Below are 17,861 nucleotides of genomic sequence, written 5' to 3'. Positions count from 1 at the left end.
TTATTCACTCTCAAGTCCTCAGCACAGCACAGTGCCTGACACAGCAGGTGCTTAATAAATGTGTGGATATAGTGGGGTTGGAGAGACCACAAACAAGGCTGCCAGAAGTTGTCAGACAGGTTAAAAGACTGGTTAATTACCCTATGCCAAATGACATTTATACAAGGTCAGGGATAAGAGAATAATAAAGGGGAAATTTGGTTATCATGGTGACCCTGTTCTGCCCAAACAAAAGCACTCACAAGATTTCATAAAGACTCCAGGAAAACAAATCGCCGCCATGATTTTCTCCTGATTCTAACAACAGTGGTGGTGGAAGAGAAAAAGGAAAAACAGGTGAAGGAAGGGAGGAGGGGGAGAGATAATCGTGTAAAATAAAGTCCTTGAAAATCAACTAAATACATTTTAAAAAGTGCCTCAGATGGAAATTATGTTCCACAGGTAAATTAACACCTTCTCTCTGGTATTAAGTCAAACCGGTGTTTCCAGCATCTGCTCTCATTTTTCTTCAACACAGTAATGACTTGTGACATTTATTTTACAGGAAGGATGACTTCCACTTTCCAGGTTTTTTTTTTTAATTTAATAAAAATTTTAGCAGTGAATTTTCACTATTCTATTTCTTTTTACAATAATACATAATAATTTATAAAAGTATTTATTGTCTACCTCTGAAACTAATAATATACTATGTTCATTAACAAGTAAAATTTGAAAAATAAATATTATTTGAGAGAGAAAGTGGGGGGAGGGGCAGAATCTCAAGCAGACTCCCCGCTGAGCATGGAGTCCAACAATGTGGGACTCAATCTTATGACCACGAGATCAGGACCTGAGCCAAAATCGAGTCGGACGCTTATCCAACTGAGCTACCCAAATGCCCCTATGTTAATTTTCTAAGCTTAGTAAATACTTTAAAATTCTAAAAATATGTTGAGTAAAAAGATGGGCCTGGCTCCCTATTCAGATAGATTTATAGGTGGGTTGAAACACATCCTGACAATGGCACTTGACAGTCCTAATTAAGGCACTGATCCTGCTGGACGTAGCTCTGAGTATGTATGACACATGGAGTCATAGCACAGTAATGTAGAATGCGATGGAGTGTTCTGCCCTAACAGATGGCAAATAGTGTTGCCCTGACAGGATGGTTCATTCACTGAGTGGTCTGCAGGAGCCTGGTATACAAAACCAAATGGCATCGACCACTGCCCTCAAAGAGCTAATAGTCTGTGAGAGAAGAAGAAAACATATAAACAAATTAAAAGCCTAAGACATCCTTTTAATGGTGTAGTACTGAAGGGACAAGAGCACAAGGGAGGGAGTGGCCAATTTTACTTGGGTTGGCCAGAGACGGCTTCCAGAAGAGCTTGAGTTTTTCTTCTCTCTCTCTCTCTCTTTTTTTAAAGCAGGCTCCAAATCTAGCGTGGAGCCCATCTTGGGGCTTGGACTCACAGCCCCGAGACCAAGATCAAGCCAAAATCATGAGTGGGACACCCAACCGAGCCACTCACCCAAGAGATTGAGTCTTAAGAGATAGGTTGGAGACCCTCTGGTGGATGAGGGTAGAAAAAGCAGAGGCAAGCGGAAGCCAGATCATTAAAGCCCTGGTCTGAAAAGCAGAAATATTTGGACCTTTCTTTGTGGGCAATGGAGAGCCACTGAAAGATTTAAAGCAAGGTAGTATTTCAAAAGACACAATTTTGTATGTCAATATGGAAGATAGATTCAAGGTACCTTTTTTTTTTTTTTTTAAGATTTTACTTATTTGACATGAGAGAGGGAACACAAGCAGGGGGAGTGGACAGCGAAGCAGGCTTCCCGTTGAACAGGGAGCCCAAAGTAGGGTTCAATCTCAGGACCCTGGGGTCATGACCTGAGCTAAAGGCAGATGCTTAAGGAGTGAGCCATCCAGGCGCCCCTGGAAGACAAATTCAAAACAAAAGGCATACCTTTGTATTAAGACAAGACTGGGAGGATCCAACAGTTGTTGAAGAAACAAAAGACCCTACAGATTGTAGAGGGACTTCAGAGGTGGAGCTAATTAATGCTGATTGTACGGGAGATAAAGGGAGATTGACTCACAGATTTGGCCTTGAGTTACTAAGTGGATGGTAAAACAAGAGGAAGACTACATTTTGAAGGTGAATATGATAAATTCAGCCTAGGACATGCTGAGTTTTAAGTTTCTATGAACAAGCAGGTTGACATGACCCATAACTTGATAACGTGGGTCAGGAGCTAAGAATTCTAAGCTGGACATTTGGCTTGAGAGCCTTTTGCCTGTATTTGGGGACACCATGAGGTTAAAGTTCTGCAAGTATAAGAGATCATCTGCTGTATGTGGCTATTTACATTTACCTAACATTTGACAAAATTAAAAATCTAATTCCTGGCTCACACCAGCCACATTGCAAGTGCTCAACAGCCACATATGGCTATAGCCTACCACACTGGACCGCACAGTCCCAGAACATTTCCAGCACAGGACAGTGTTAGCCAGTGGTCCCAGAAATTGAGCTACTGATCAGAGGAGAATGGAGAAAGAATGGCAAGCAGAGGAAGAAGGGTCTTCTGTGGAAACTGGGAAAAAAGCAGGTGAAAAAGCTAAGCCCAAAAGCCAAGGTAAAGAGTAAAAGCAGTAAAAGCCCCCATGGCATTTAATTTTCTTAGTCATAATACTGAGAGAAGCTATAAGTTACTGGACCCCTTCCATAAGCAAAGTATTGGAATAGGTGCTTGCTTCCCCACGCTGTCTACCTAAAATCACACAAGCCTCTGAGCAAACGGAGCCGGATTGCCACTTGCTGCATTTTTCCTCACGACTATTACTAAAAGTTAGTTTTGCATCTTTGCCAGTTTTACTAATTGTTTACATGCATTATCATGTATAGATAGGGTAATCACTAACTTCGTTTCCAAAAAGAATCAAAGAATGCAGTATAATTTTAAAAATATGATCTAAGATAATTTGCATGCAAGAAAAGCTTATCACCCTCAAGTCGAAAATTGACTTAATTATAAGCCAAGTTTTTGCTCAGCGTGTCAGGTGCTGCTGCGTTCATTTCTGTTAGGATCAGCTTATTTAAGTTCTTCAGCAATCCTTGGGTAGTTCCTATCATCCTCAAACATAAGATCAGGAAACTAAAACCACAGGGGTTTAAAATTTTGCTAAAATGTCACAGTGTGGCCTCTAAATTCAAACTCAGGTCAGTCTGATTCCGGAGTTGTTGCTTATAACCACTGCCTTCCACACAGTCCTATTCCACACTGTAAATCCTCAAGATTTATTGTAGACAATGACCTCCATCCTTCTGATGCATAGGGTTTAAAGAAACATTCTGTGAGAAACAAGTTTCTCCCACAAAGATACTCAAATGGCCTAATACTGTTTTAGTAAAATATAAAACCAACGTTTGCAGAGGACACAATTGAGCACTTCATTTCATAGTGTATAGGTTTTTACGTTGTTTCCATGTCTGTTTTATCCACAAAAGACAGTAAATTCCATGAGTGTAGGTAATGTCTGAGATCAAAGACCTCACTGATGGAGTTAGGAGAATGAAATTAGCAACAAAATTCAGATCCACCAAAATGTGTTATAGAAATGTGTTGAGAAAGATACAAGTTTTATTTTTACAACCTATATATTTTTCTTTTAATTATAGTATAATTTTCAGTGATATAGCACTATGTTCTCTGAAGTCATTTAAATTAAGAGCAATATAGTAATATGCTCCTCAAGAAGAATGTTCTCTAAATAAAACAATCTGGATCCAGAATATCTCCACAACCTTAAATCCATGTGTTTAATATAGGACAAAAAATACAGATATAAGATCATTCAACTGAGTTGGCATGTTTCATCAGAGGACACATTAGTACCATAGGTAGGAACCTGGTCCAGACTAAGCCAACTCAATTTTATGGCTCTGTATGATTTAAATGACTAAATGATTATGATTTTACCATTGGCTTTGTGACGTACAGTGTCAATATCTCTATAGCTCATACTATGCATAAAAATTAATAGTAATTCATTACATAAATAATTTAAGTTGACAAAAGTCATGATTTCACATTGCAGGCTCAGATACAAATCTAGTCCCTAGGTATTATCTGCCTTAAAGATCTTCAACACTACTTGATACCTGGAAAACAAGAAGGGCACTGAGGACAACAGACCAGCTTAGTTTACTGAAGTTGTGTAGGCAGAAGAAATGTTAAAAATGACTCCTTAAATATTCTTCTTGGTAAAGTAGTATACTAATTGTACTGATGAAAATATTTAAATTTTGAGATCATTAAATGTATTTAAACTGCTGCAAAGGCAAACACAATGGCCGCTTTATGCTTCTACTGCCATCTTGTGCAACCAAGGTATTCATGAGCAGTTCTCCTCAAAATTAGGAAAACAAACACAATAAAAAAACCAGGTAAGCCCCCAAAAGTTCCTGAGCGAAAATAATTAACAGTGTCACATGGAGTCTTTAGAACATTATATTTCATAAAAGACAATGATAAAAAAGTACAAACATTTCCATGAGAAGCAAAAAAATAAAAATAAAAATAAAAATGAGAGTACAAGAAATTACTAGCATTTATTTCAGTGCATTTATGTAGAAGCCTTTCAGATCTAATAAATAAAATTATTTTTAAGTATACTTTCTCCTTCTGATAAACAATACTATGGCCATTTTAGATCTCTCAGTTGGCATACTTGCAAATACAAGGCAACAAATCTAGAGTACTAATATTCATCTGAAAAGTACAAAGAGAAATATAGCAGATACAAGCAGAGGCCAAACAAAATGACACAAAACCTGCATTCACTTGTAGGAAGCCTCCAAAAGAAGGACGGTACTGTTGTATTGGTCGTTTTCCCATTTTGTTTTAAAATTGATATCAATAGTTTGGCTGGAAAAGAGGTCTAGGCAAGTTTTTAACACGTAATTATGTATTTGGATAATAATGTAAATAAGTTTTCTGGTTGAATACCTTTTCACAAAATACAAACAAATTTAAATGTAGATTTAAAAAAATACTCATGTCTACACTTTTCCCTCTCTTTTCTACAAACAGGCCATTAATCATTACTTCTCTCTCGAGCTGACAGGTACTACATAACTTTCCCAGTTAGTGCCATAGGGACCTCATGATAGCCCCATGTCCACATATATGTTTCTTGACTTTGAACCTAAGAAATACAACAGGTAAGTTATCAGAGGATGTCTTCATAATTTTAGAAAGGTTTCAACTTGCTTGATTTGATTTGTTCAGAAATACAATACTTTTTCTGTTGGCGTACCTCACACTGCACTTCATATAGAGTCGGCAATCAATACACATTCCCAAAGAAATCCACCAAACATGACAATAAAAGAAATTTCCATTTGCAATGCATTTGTTAAATTTTATGCAATAGATTTATTTTCATAAAATGAAGATAACTGAGCAAAACTCTCTATCACCCTTCCAGAAACATATAAAAGTCATTCTTTATAGGCAAAAATCAATTTTAGGTGTGCACGTGAAACCAAAACAAAACAAAGAGGGTAAAAGTGAAAAACAAACTAATGAGATGATTTTCACAGGATGACATACTGTATTCAAAACTGAAGAGAGCAAAATAACATAGCTCACGCATAAAACAAAAATGGCTGTTAGACTTAATCCAAGAAAATAAGGCAGATACTAGTAGAACTGAGTTCTCCTAAAACTGTAAAATGTGTATCAAAATGAGAATTCCAAAATGTGGGCCACTCCACATTAAAAAGCAAAAAATATGTTTTACAAGTAAGACTCAGAAACAGCCCTAATTTTCCCCACAGTTAAAATATGTAAGTATTAAAAAAATATTTAATTATTATTGGGTTAACTAGGCCCCTACTATCCTGTTAGTGATCACAAACGTTAACATTCCCAACCGACTTTCATTTCACAATTAAAAAAACTGCATTGGCTATGAGACCAAAATGAACAGATATGCAAATTCAGAACAAATTTTTTTTACTTTTCAGAGTTTGATTTTTTGTGATTTTGAGGACCACTAAAAAAGTGGGAGATAAATATTTTGGACATATTGCTAGAGAAATAAATACAGAAAATTCTGTTTGTATCTTAAGGGAGAGTGATCAGTTTTTTCAAAGTATAAGAATTTCAATTATGTTATGATTTGGTTTGTGGTCATTTGTATTATTACTACTGCCATAAAAGATGGTATTTCAAAATTAAACTCAAACCTGAGATAAATAACCATATTTCTGTTTTAGGTGAACAATCTACGAGGCAAATATTATCCCAACATCCCTCATAGATAGATTTCTATTGTTCTTCATTGTTTTTGAAGATTCACTTTATGGATACATAATTTTTTTGTTTTAAATTTGTGAAAATATCAAGATATTTTCTAGAATCTTTGGTTACCTATAGTTGATAATTTTCAAAATAAGGATGCTATTTGGTTTTGTCATGAAAACTTCATCCAAATTTAAGATCAAGTAATATACTGGATGTCAGGTAGTGTTCTCAGAGAAGTACCCTAGAACATCAATTCATTTAAATAACTGATTATATATTTTAATATAATTCTATTAAATCATTTCAGTGAGGCAATTTTAAGAATACCAGGAATGTAATTTCTTAAAAGTGAAAAAAATATATAGTTCTAATAAAACTGGTTGACATTAAAGGTTCCCTTCAAAAACTTGAAATTCTATGAGTCTGAGAACTAAACTTAAAATTTGTTTTTATCTACTAAGCATTTATCTTCATAAAAATAGAACATTTAATTTCTTATCTAATATTATAATTCATTTGTATAAGTACTACTGGGTTTTCCATAGCTCATTCTTTTAAAAAAATTGTTTTGATTTTTTTTAAATGAAAATTGTTTTTTGGCTCTTCTGAACTAGAAATAATAAAAGTGCTGTTCACTATGAAGTAAAAAAAAAATACAGTGTACAAACACACACTACCTCAGGAAGATTTTTTGAGGCACAAAATCCCTGACAATTACACCAAAGATACATGAAAGACAGTTAACATAAAGAGGTCCTTTATATCATGTTAACATCACAACGTTTAAGATTTTCTTGGTAATACTCATGCAATATGCATAAACAATATGGTTGTGATTTAGCAAAATCTGATGGGATTGCAAGCAAGGAAAAAAACAGGTAATTTTGGTAGGAAGAAAAGTGGTCTAAGTACTTTCTTCTTACCCTTTAAAACCCTAGGGAAGTTGTGACTTCTTCCACACAAAAGGCTGAAGGTCTAAAGCTCAAAACTAGTATAACAGTTTACTGTAGTAGTTGGCTGTCAATTATTGACAGTTCCTTCATTTCACACAAGGGTTAACCTTTGTTTAGTGACATAAATTTGCATTGTTTTCTTCCATGCAAATAAAAAATGTCTATAAAAGTCCGATAAAGGCATAACCAATTACATGCAAAACTGCAACACATCTTTTTTTTCAACAATTTGAACACGTAAATTTACATCACATATATACAAAACATGTTTAAACAGAAATAAAGCATTCTCTTGAATTAAATTATATATTTTAGTATAAAAATTTTCTCTTTGTAGGGAGCTCTCTTAACTTCCAGATTTCAGCAAGGGCCTTGGGTATCTGCAGTGCTCGCTGTGGGGGTGTGTCTCAGAGAAGAGGGTGGGTGATGGTCTCTAATCTCACGCTGTCAACACTGGGGGCTGCTGGCTCTCCTCATCACAGCAGGGCACCAGGACACACCCACTCACTGACCTCCAGTAAGAGCAGGCTCCTAGTTGATGATCCAGCATTGCAGTCTGTCTTGCCTTGAGAGCTGTTTCCTTTAGTAGTCCTCAATGGGAGCTAACTCTGGCATGAGGTTTACAGATATATTTGTATACAACCTGTCAACCAGTATTTTTGGCGTATATATTAAATTGTTCAATCCATCGATGTACTGACGCTCTTTTGAATATCTTAGCAATTTATACCTATGGTGTTAGAGAAAAAAATGAAAAAAGCAGGAACACGTTCAAAAAGAAAAACTGATGACAAATATGGTCAGGGTCATTCTACAATTAAAGCATTTAAGCTTTTTCAATTTTTACTTTTCATATATAATTAAAGATCTTTTAAACCATTATCTAAATTAGCATTTTTACTAGTTTTAAAAAGCCTCCTGAAAAAATTATTTTGCACACTTACAACTCAGACATCCTTAAGAAATAAAATGTTTTATGAAATAATACATCTTATGTTAAGGGAACACTTTTTATATAGTTAACTGGGCTCTTTAATATAAATATATACATATCTCTCCTCAAAATAAGCACAAAAATATTTTACTTCTATAAGAGAAAATAAGATCAACAGAAAATTCCCTGCCAAAGATTTTTTTGAGGCTGCAATGTTTTTTAACAAATTTTTCATACATCAAAATATTCTGAAACCTTTTTATCTGAAGGTGATATTAAACTTACCGTCCTAAAAATTGGACTTCACCTCGATGGTGATGAGGAATAGACTTGTATTTTCCCAAGTCTCCCTCTGGCCTTGTTACATTGTATCCAGCATAGTGAACTCTACAAAACATGGAAATAAAAATATAAAGGAATAAACTGTGACATAAAAATTGACTACCTGAATTTAACTTGAAATGCAGAAGAAGGCTCTCATTAGAGTGGTCAATAATTTCAGAAGGCACTCTTAATGAAGAAAGGTAGAAACACAAAGCAGGATTTAAAAATCTCAAAAATTTTCCATCCCCAAAAATCTTTTCTTGGAATAGCAAAGTGCAATGAAACTAACAGAAAGGAAATTTATACAAATTCTATTACTAAGCAGTTTGTACCTCAACATACCTATTCCAAAGGTCATCATCTTCTCCTCCCCATCCCCAGAAGGCATTAGGAAAACCATTGATCTTTCTAAATTGTTCCACTGTCAGTCCACTTACACCACCAAAAAACTCTTTATATGGAAGACTAAAAAGAAAGCAGAATACAGCATTCTAAAAATGAAATCAAAATAGTTTGCCAACTGAAATCAAGTTTTCAGTCTTATATGTGCCTTGCAAAATATATTCTTATTTTCCATATAAACAATTGTGCAGATTAAATCATATTCTGGGAAATATAAAGTACACCAAGAAAGAAAACATTTTCACAGTCTAGCAAAATATCTATGTTAGGTAAAACACTTGTGATAAATGAAATTTAATACTCAATATTGTTATTTTGTAAGACTCACAATGCAGTGTTCAAAAATTGATAAGACTTCCACACCAAAGCAAACTTGATTAAATACATCAATAGTTGTCAATGCAATGTTAGATGCTGTTAAGTTAATAAAGTATTCTAAATCAATTGAACTTAATTATAAATGCATCACTTATTATGTAGATAGACCAGGATAAAAATAAATTAGTAATTACAACTCTAGCATTTAATTTTGAAATGACTAGCTGCCTGTTCCAATAATAATCATACCTGTTTGGTATAATACCATAATATGCACAGATATTTACAAATATATTATCTTTAATGTACTAATATTTAGATAAATCACTTTTTGATTGAGATATAATAGACATATAACACTGTATTCATTTTAGGTATACAACATAATGATTTCACATACATATATACTATAAAATGATTACCACAATAAATCTAGCTAATATCCATCACCATACACAGTTACAGAATTCTTTGTTTTCTTGTGATGAGAGCTTTTAAGAACTATTCTCTTAGCAACTTTCAAATATATAGTAGAGTATCATTAACTCTAATCACCATGCTGGACATTACACCTCCAGGACAAATATAACTTACAACTGAACTTTGTACCTTTTAACCCCCTTCAGTCACCACCCCCTCCACCAGCCCACCACTTCTGGCAACCACCAATCTGTCCTCTGTATCTATGAGTTTGTCATTTGTTTTAGATTCTACATATAGGTGAGGTCATGCAGTATTTGTCTCTTGGAGAAATGACTACTACATTTTCAAGTTTGGATTTAGTTTCCTTACCTTTCCTTAACTCATACACCAAGGAATTTGGCAAATCAAGTTGTTTGTTTTGATATAGATTGGTTTTCTGATCTCAAGGGAGCACCCCCAGACTTAGTTCTGAGTAAATTCCTGTGGGCCCAACCGTACTAATGGGAAGTGGTACAGCAGGGCCCCTGCAGAAGTTAGGTCAATGTGGGGGGGCCAGCAGGGAAAATCTGACCATGCGCAGCATCTAGAAACCAAGCTGAGGGAAATCCGGCTGGGACTATAGCAAAGCTGCCTCAGAGAAGGGGGAGAGCAGATCTCATTGTTTTTGTGGGAGGACTGTCATCTCGTCTCATTCCCTGTGGGAAGAAGTGCTGGGTGCCCACGGAGATCCGGTGTGGGAGAAGCAGCTCCTGCATGGACTCAACGGGTGAGGAAGAAAGCAGTCTTGGCCCCAATGGCTAGAGGCGCCCAAGGACAACCACAGTGTCCCAGGAGACGGCGCGAGGTTTACATCTGGGAGGTAACGGTCCTGCTTATATCCCGAGCTGGGGGTCAGCAGCGCTGACAAGTACTCATGGCACTTGTCATGGCATGGGCTTCCCACGCCAGCTAGATTATTCTTCCGCAGGCTACTGGTTTGGGAGAAACCCCAGATCAATAGATAGGTAGATATGGATAAGGGCGTGTGTGTTTTCATTAACATGTATAAACTGGTAAGCACATTAATTCCATTTATTGTTCTGTTTAGGTGTAAACAATCGATTGTACTATATCCAAAATGAAGAAAAATTGGGTAAAAGGAAGACATAATAAATAAAGAAGAAAGAGAGAGGGAAAGAAAAGTATTCTTTTCCTGTTCTAGTGCTGATTCACCTGGTCATGTCCTTAGCATTTTTTGTCTCCCCCTACCCTGTAGGTCAGGCAGCAGGCACAGCTGTGAAGTAGGGAACATCGCTTTTGCTCCAGGCTTACAACTGAACCTTCTGTTCTGCTCTGTCTTCTCTCCACTTCCATCAACCAATGAAAACTGTGATGACTGCATGCTTCAATGTCAACTTAAGTTACTGTCACAGCTCTACTAACTGTTTACATTTCAAGGAATGTGCAGTCAGAGAGCAAGAAAGGTCTGCCTCTTATTAATAAAGGCAAGACAAGAACCTATAACTTAGAAAGAAGACACACTACAGAGAAAGGGCCTTCTCCGCACCATAATAAGTCACTGGAGAAGGGGAAGCAGAAAGGAGCCGCCACGGGGGTTGCGTGGGTGGCTCAGTTGGTTAAGCGTCTGCCTTTGGCTCAGGTCATGATCCCAGGGTCCTGGGATCAAGGTGCTCATTGCGCTCCTTGCTCGTTCGGGAGCCTGCTCCTCCATCTCTTCCCCACTCGTGTTCCCTGTTTGCGCTCTCTGTCACTATCTCTGTCTCTCCCAAAGGAATAAATAAAATCTGGAAAAAAAAAAAAAAAGAAAAAAGAAGGGAGCCACCGTGTGCTCCATGCACCTATTCAGGGCAGGCCCAGGGTGTGTGGTCTCCTACAGTCCTAAGGTCAGACTCTACGACTCCAACAATCAAGAAAGCCATCATGCAGGGATAGAAGGAACGAACAAAGTCCTATCACTGATACGTGAGGAACCCTAAGTTAAACCTACTTTTGCCTCACATAAAGCCCAGGTTCTCTTTCCCATCTACCCAAATGCACATCTCTTGAGGAAGCGCCTAGATGGCGGGTGAGTGACTATCCCCAGCTCCCTGTGAAGACCAAGTGAAGTGCAAGATCTCTCAGGCTTTTGAGCCCTCAGATCGAGGCACACTGAGAGAGCTACCCCTTCAATGACACGATTTTTAAGTATATGATCTGCTCTCAAGAGGAAGGCTTATTACTCACATATACATGTATTTATCCAGCTTCGCTGCAAAATGACGTGGCATTTCTCCACAGCCGTAATAGTTTCGGTCATTCTCGGGTAGATGATCCACATCATGGAAGATGACGCAGTCCCAGACACTGTCTTTCATGGCCTCTTTGAAGCCCACATTGAAGAGCATCGCACGGTTAAAAGGCTGTGTGCCAGTCTTCACAAAGGAAAACAGAAACGTAGTCAGGCTTTGTCATCTGACTTTGCTCTATGGTTTTCTAACTTGTTGAATCATGGTCAAATAATAAGAGTAAATACATCCAAATAAACTAGATAAAACAAGAAAACATGTCAGGCTCTCCAAATATGCTGTTTAGATTTAGTTACTACGTCCTTTTGTACTTTGGTCACATATAAGAAAACGCTGTCATGTAGTGCATTTACGGGATGTTTCCATTTTACTTCAAATACATCAGAATACAGATCACTTATGACAGGGAGAAAAAATTAAAACCATTAAAAATAATATAGGTTGTGGGGTGCCTGGGTGCCTCAGTCGTTAAGCATCTGCCTTCAGCTCAGGTCATGATCCCGGGGTCTTGGGATCGAGCCCCACATCAGGCTCCCTGCTCATCAGGGAACCTGCTTCTCCCTCTTCCACTCCCCCTGCTTCTGTTCCCTTTCTTGCTGAGTGTCTCTCTGTCAAATAAATAAATAAAATCTTTAAAAAAATAATAATAATATATGTTGTATTTTTCAGTGAAGCTTTCCATATGTGTCAAGGCTAAGAGAAGCATGAAGTTAACTGGGACAGGACAAACAGTAGGCCTCTGCTTACAGAACAAGGCCAGTGAGAGCTAATTCTGTACTGTTAATTCTTATAATAAAGACACCAACATTTTGAGAGACATAAAGAAGTGAAACTTACTACACAAAACCCAACTTCCTTTATTACAATCATTTACCTTTATTATTAAGAAAAGTCTATTAATGTGCATGGGCAACAAACACTTCCTCTTTTTCTTATTCTTGCTTATGATACAGACCAAGAACACTTTAAGGAACAAGAAGATGGGAACTTATTACACAGAACCCAACTTCCTACAGAATATTCACTTCCCTTTATTCATGAGGGAAATTATATAAAGGTGCACCGGCAATTAAATTGCTTCATTCTGTATCTGAAGGAAATTAAACAGCAATTATCCACGCCTTCGCAATATTTCTCAAAATCATTTCCAAACTAGAAAATAAAATAAGATGATGACAGAAGCAAATGAGATACACAGCACAGTCATCACCAGAGGGCTGCCGCCGGAGGGAGAAAGAATTTCCTGTCCCAAGTCCTGCATGAACTTTACTTTTACTTTTACTTTTCACTTTCCTTTTTACAGCTTCTTTCTTCACCATTGAAAAGGAGAATAAAAAGGAAAGGGAGGTAAGTTAAATTATAGTGTCACTACTGGCACATCAACGTCAGTGTGAACAAATTCCTTTCAGGTTTTCAAAAATTGGTTTTATTAAGTGTGGACATAATGCTTTATGGCTTATAATCAAAATAAGAAGTCTAACCCATCTAACCCATCTTCACCTTCCAAAAGTAGAGCATTTCACCTCCTGTAGTAGTTTATCCGGCACTTCTCTCCATATTGCAAGGTGATGAGAGTTCTGACTCTCATTAATGTTGAGATAATAATGGCTTCATTAATGTTAGACATTGTCTACTGACTTCCTACCCTGGCCACTGAGGATTCACACCACCATACTCACTGCCCCTCCATCCATTTTCCCAATACAGTTATAACATAATTTACATCATTAGGACTGCATAAATATTTCTTGAGTACAGGAGCACCTGAGTGGCTTGACTGGTTGGGTATCTGCCTTTGGCTCAGGTCATGATCTCAGGGTCCTGAGACTGAACCCCACATTGGGCTCTCCACTCAACGGGGAGTCTGCTTCTCCTCCCTCTGCCTTTGTGTTCTCGCTCTATCTCAAATAAATTTTACACACACACACACACACACACACACACACACACACACACATTCTTGAGTGCCAAGTGAATTATGATGCTGGTTTTTAAACTGGGATTAATAACCAGCTTCTGTTTTCTTAGTTTTCTATTATTACTTTGTACAAAAGCCCCAACAGATAAACATTTTACTTGTTAATAATTGATGTAATTCGAGCACATCAAGTCATCTATCAACTCCTTTTCCACCTCCTCAAGCCCAAAGGCATTTCCCACTGCCCTGGATTCTTGCTCCAATCTGGAGAGGTCTAACCATGGGCACCTCTCATCCCAGGCCTTCTTCATTCCCTGGCATCACCCCTGTCCCTGACTTGGCTTTCTCTATTTGTTAAGGCACATCCCTCAACAGCTTCCTAAGTAAGGGTCCATGAAAAAAAAAAAAAAAATCTAGCTAGCTAGCTAGCTATCATCAGTCTACCTTACAACTGATTGACATTTTGGCTGGGTAAAAATTTCTAGGTTAAAAATCACAATCTCTACAATTAGTTTTTTTTAAATTTTATTTATTTATTTGTCAGAGAGAGAGAGAGAGAGAGTGTGTGTGTGTGTGTGTGTGTGTGTGTGTGTACAAAGCCGGGGAACAGCAGGCAGAGGCAGAGAGAGAAGCAGGCTCCCTGCTGAGCAAGGACCCAGAGCCAGGACTCAACCCCAGGAACCCGGGATCGTAACCTGAGCTGAAGGCAGGCACTTAACCCAAACTGAGCCACCCAGGTGCTCCTCCGCTAGAATTATAAAGGCCTGGATCCACAATCTTCTAGCTGTCAGCATTACTGAGAAGTTTCCTATGATCCTGATATATAATCACTGGAAATCCTACAGAATTTCTTCTTGATACCTTTTCTTTTTAATTCGTATTCTAAAATTTCAAAATAACACGCTTCACAGTGGATCTAGATTTTATTCACATGTACCTGTGAGTTCCTTCAATCTGAAGACATGCCTTTCCTCCTGGGAAAGTTTGTTACATTATTTCTTTGGACTTTTTCCCCCTACTCCCCCCAGTTTCTGTGTGCTCTGCTTTTCCAGAACTTGGATTAGTGAATCTACGGCTAATTGTGAGCAGGGAACTGGGACAACAACCACACAGATGTCTTCTCTCTGCTCCATGACATCTCGGCCTGGCCTGGAAGATCCGCTTCCGGGGTGGGGGGCGAGGGGGTGGGAGCTCGCCCACACAGCCAGCAAGATGATGCTGCCAAGTTGGTTTCCCCTCCCCAGGGCTGCCCGAGTGTCCTCGTGACCTGGCAGCTGGCTTCCCTGACAGTGAGGGATCCAAGAGACCAAGGCAGAAGCAGCCATGTCTTTCTGACCCGCCCTCAGAAGTCACACACTGCCATTCCTGCAGTCTGGCTGCCCAGGCAAGTCAGCTCATATTCGCTGTGGGAAGAGACGACTCGAGGCCTGGCTGCACAGAGGCAAAAATCCTTGCGGGCCGTCTGGGAGGTGGTTACCCCGTGACATACTGGTACTGACTGATGGTCTTAATTTCTTACGTCTTGTTCTACTTTAGGAGTTATTTTCTTAAGTTTATATTCCAGCCATTGTACTCAGTTTTGTTTAGTTCGGACATTTTCGTTTACAGTAACATCCTTATTCTGACTACTCTTCCTTTATGATGCCCTATTTTTGCAGATTCATGATCTTTTCGCTCTGTGGATATTGATTATGAGCTTTTGTTGTTCTTTTAAGATTTTCTCTGTTTCCTTCATTGTCTCTATTCTCTACACTCCTTCTCTTGGATTGGTTTTATCCCCTCTTGTGCAAGCTTTCTTCAAGATCGGAGTAGCCTTGGCATTCGTGTTTGAGAGTGAGGCTCTAAAAAGCTGGGGAGAGTCTCCACGAAGCTATGAGAGCTCTGTGGCATCCCGCTTTTGACTCAAACACATACACCACACATGCACATACATCACACCGGTGCATAAGCAAATCCTTAAACCAAACTAAAATATAAAACCAAAAGCCCCATTCCCCCCCATGCCCTGCATGTTGACAGCCCGGAACATGGCAACACCCTTGTTCAAGACACACATGCCAGCACTGTGGATGGTTCTCCGTCACTCACAACACACATCTGATTCGTCAGCAGGAATGTTACTTTTCAAGCTGACGGAGTCAGCCAAACCCCACCGCAGCTTACCTCCCCGTCAGCGACCACGGCAGCGCAAGCCCATGTCTCCTCCTGCCGGACTTCTGCAAAGCGCCACAGCTGCCCTTGTCTCCGCTCCTGCCCCACTCTGCCTGCTCTCACCACAGTCATCTTTTCAAAGCCTCAGTTAGATTATGTCACTGATTTACTGAAAACCCTCCAGTGTCTTCCAGCCTCACTGGTGATAATCCATGTCCCCACCCTGGCTTGTCCGCCCTCCATTTTTGCTTCTCATGCCCTCTTGGACTTCTTCCCTAACACCATCCCCCACCCGGCGCTCCAGTACAGGACAGACACATTGGCCTGGAATCCACATCCCATCACATGACTCCAGGCTGTCCCAATGTCGTCTCCCCCAGGAGGCCTTCCCAGAGCAGTCTGTATAAAAGGGCACATCTCCCTACCTTTACTGCTCTCTGTGCCCTTTTACCCCTGAGCTCCTCCTGACATATCACAAGTTATGTACTGTCCATCTCTCCTCATCAGAACAAGGGCCTTGCCTTGCTGAGCTCCCTGCTGTAACCCCATTGTTGCTTGAAGGAAAGGGCTTCATGGAGCTTTGGAAATTTCCTTTGGAAATTTCTAAATATTAGATGAGGCATCTTTTCCCTGGGGCTAATCTGTTTCTCTAACAAAGATACTAGTCATGCCGTGCCTCAGTTGGAGGGGTTGGGGGGGATTCGTGCCTAACTGCTGGCTTCAAAAAACTAGACAGAGAAAAGGCCTGAGGGATCCCTAGAGCTGGCATGCAAACTTACTTAGCCCCTCTGTTCCAAAGCCCCCCAAGCTGAGCTGGGCTAGCAGACTCAGGACTTTCTGTGGTGTGGTTTCTCCAGAGGACAAACTTAAACTTTGATTTTTTACAAGACACAATGGAGTAATCCCTTGGCAGCATAAGCATAGATGGGGAAGTGGGAATTTGACTGTTTTGCAATCAAACTTTTAAACAACCCTGTTACTTTAGCCCTGTAATTCAGTCTACCTGTGACATCTTTCAACTGCCGGGATCCGCAGGACTTTGTCCAGCAAACTGACTCAACACTTGTCACCATCACCCTCCACAAGCATGTGGGTTTGAACATCCTCTGCTCTATTACAGGAGCTGTGAGTGCCCCATCTGCTTCCTGACGTCCAGAAATGAGTTGCAATCTCTCAACGACCGACTCTTTTGTCCTTCTGGTTTAAAACTTTTTTTTTTTTTTAAGTTTTTTTCTTTCACTCTCGTTTTAGGAATTTGAAAAAGAGAAGTGGTAAATGTATGTTCACTGTTCCCTATTTCACTGGGACTTCTAAACTGTTCTTCAATTGCTTGGCTCTTCTGGGCACCAGTCCAGCAGAAGAATCATTCTTTTTTTTCATATGTGGTAAAAATGTTACTACCTCAAAACCACCCACCATCAGATACATGGGCTGAATTAATACTGATCAAGGCTGAGATTTAGACTTAAGTGGTTGATAAAATATGGATCTTAGCTGGTTTGTAAAGGTTGCTTCATCACCTACACAAAATAATTCAGCGGTGCTGGACTCTCAGAAGAATATACCTTTAAAAGCACAAACACAGTGCCCTCTTCCATAGCTCAGCTGGTAGAGAGGAGGACTGCAAAAACACAGACACACACATCTCACCTCCCTACACATTAGGAGACTGAAGTTTCAAAAAAGGAAACTAGCAGTTGGTAAAACTGACCTAGAGGTTTTTTAACTATGGCTATCATAAAAGAAGTTAAAAGTTTTGATTTGTTATCAGATTAAAAAAAAATCCATTTTCATAGTATAGGTTTTCACATTAAAAAGTACACATACACTATATGCATCACTGCATGGGAACA

At 38.9% G+C, this 17,861-nt stretch overlaps 1 protein-coding gene across 2 annotated transcripts in view; it reads right to left on the bottom strand.

Annotated features, from left to right (window-relative positions):
• Nucleotides 1-4,484: 4,484 nt before the first annotated feature.
• Nucleotides 4,485-17,861, bottom strand: part of B4GALT6 (beta-1,4-galactosyltransferase 6) — a 67,025-nt gene continuing 53,648 nt past the window's right edge. For both annotated transcript variants that reach the window (XM_082699602.1, XM_082699603.1), the window contains exons 6-9: nt 11,878-12,065; nt 8,854-8,976; nt 8,473-8,574; nt 4,485-7,983 (exon numbers count right to left, since the gene is read on the bottom strand). In XM_082699602.1, coding sequence (XP_082555728.1) covers nt 7,836-7,983; nt 8,473-8,574; nt 8,854-8,976; nt 11,878-12,065 — 561 coding nt within the window. In that variant the 3' untranslated portion in view covers nt 4,485-7,835. The remainder of the gene's footprint in view (nt 7,984-8,472; nt 8,575-8,853; nt 8,977-11,877; nt 12,066-17,861) is intronic.

The sequence above is a fragment of the Mustela nivalis genome (genome assembly GCF_964662115.1).
Source record: "Mustela nivalis genome assembly, chromosome: 14".
Taxonomy (NCBI): Eukaryota; Metazoa; Chordata; class Mammalia; order Carnivora; family Mustelidae; genus Mustela; species Mustela nivalis.
The sequence above is the reverse complement of the archived record's forward strand: the minus strand, read 5'-3'. Positions and strand labels throughout refer to the sequence as shown.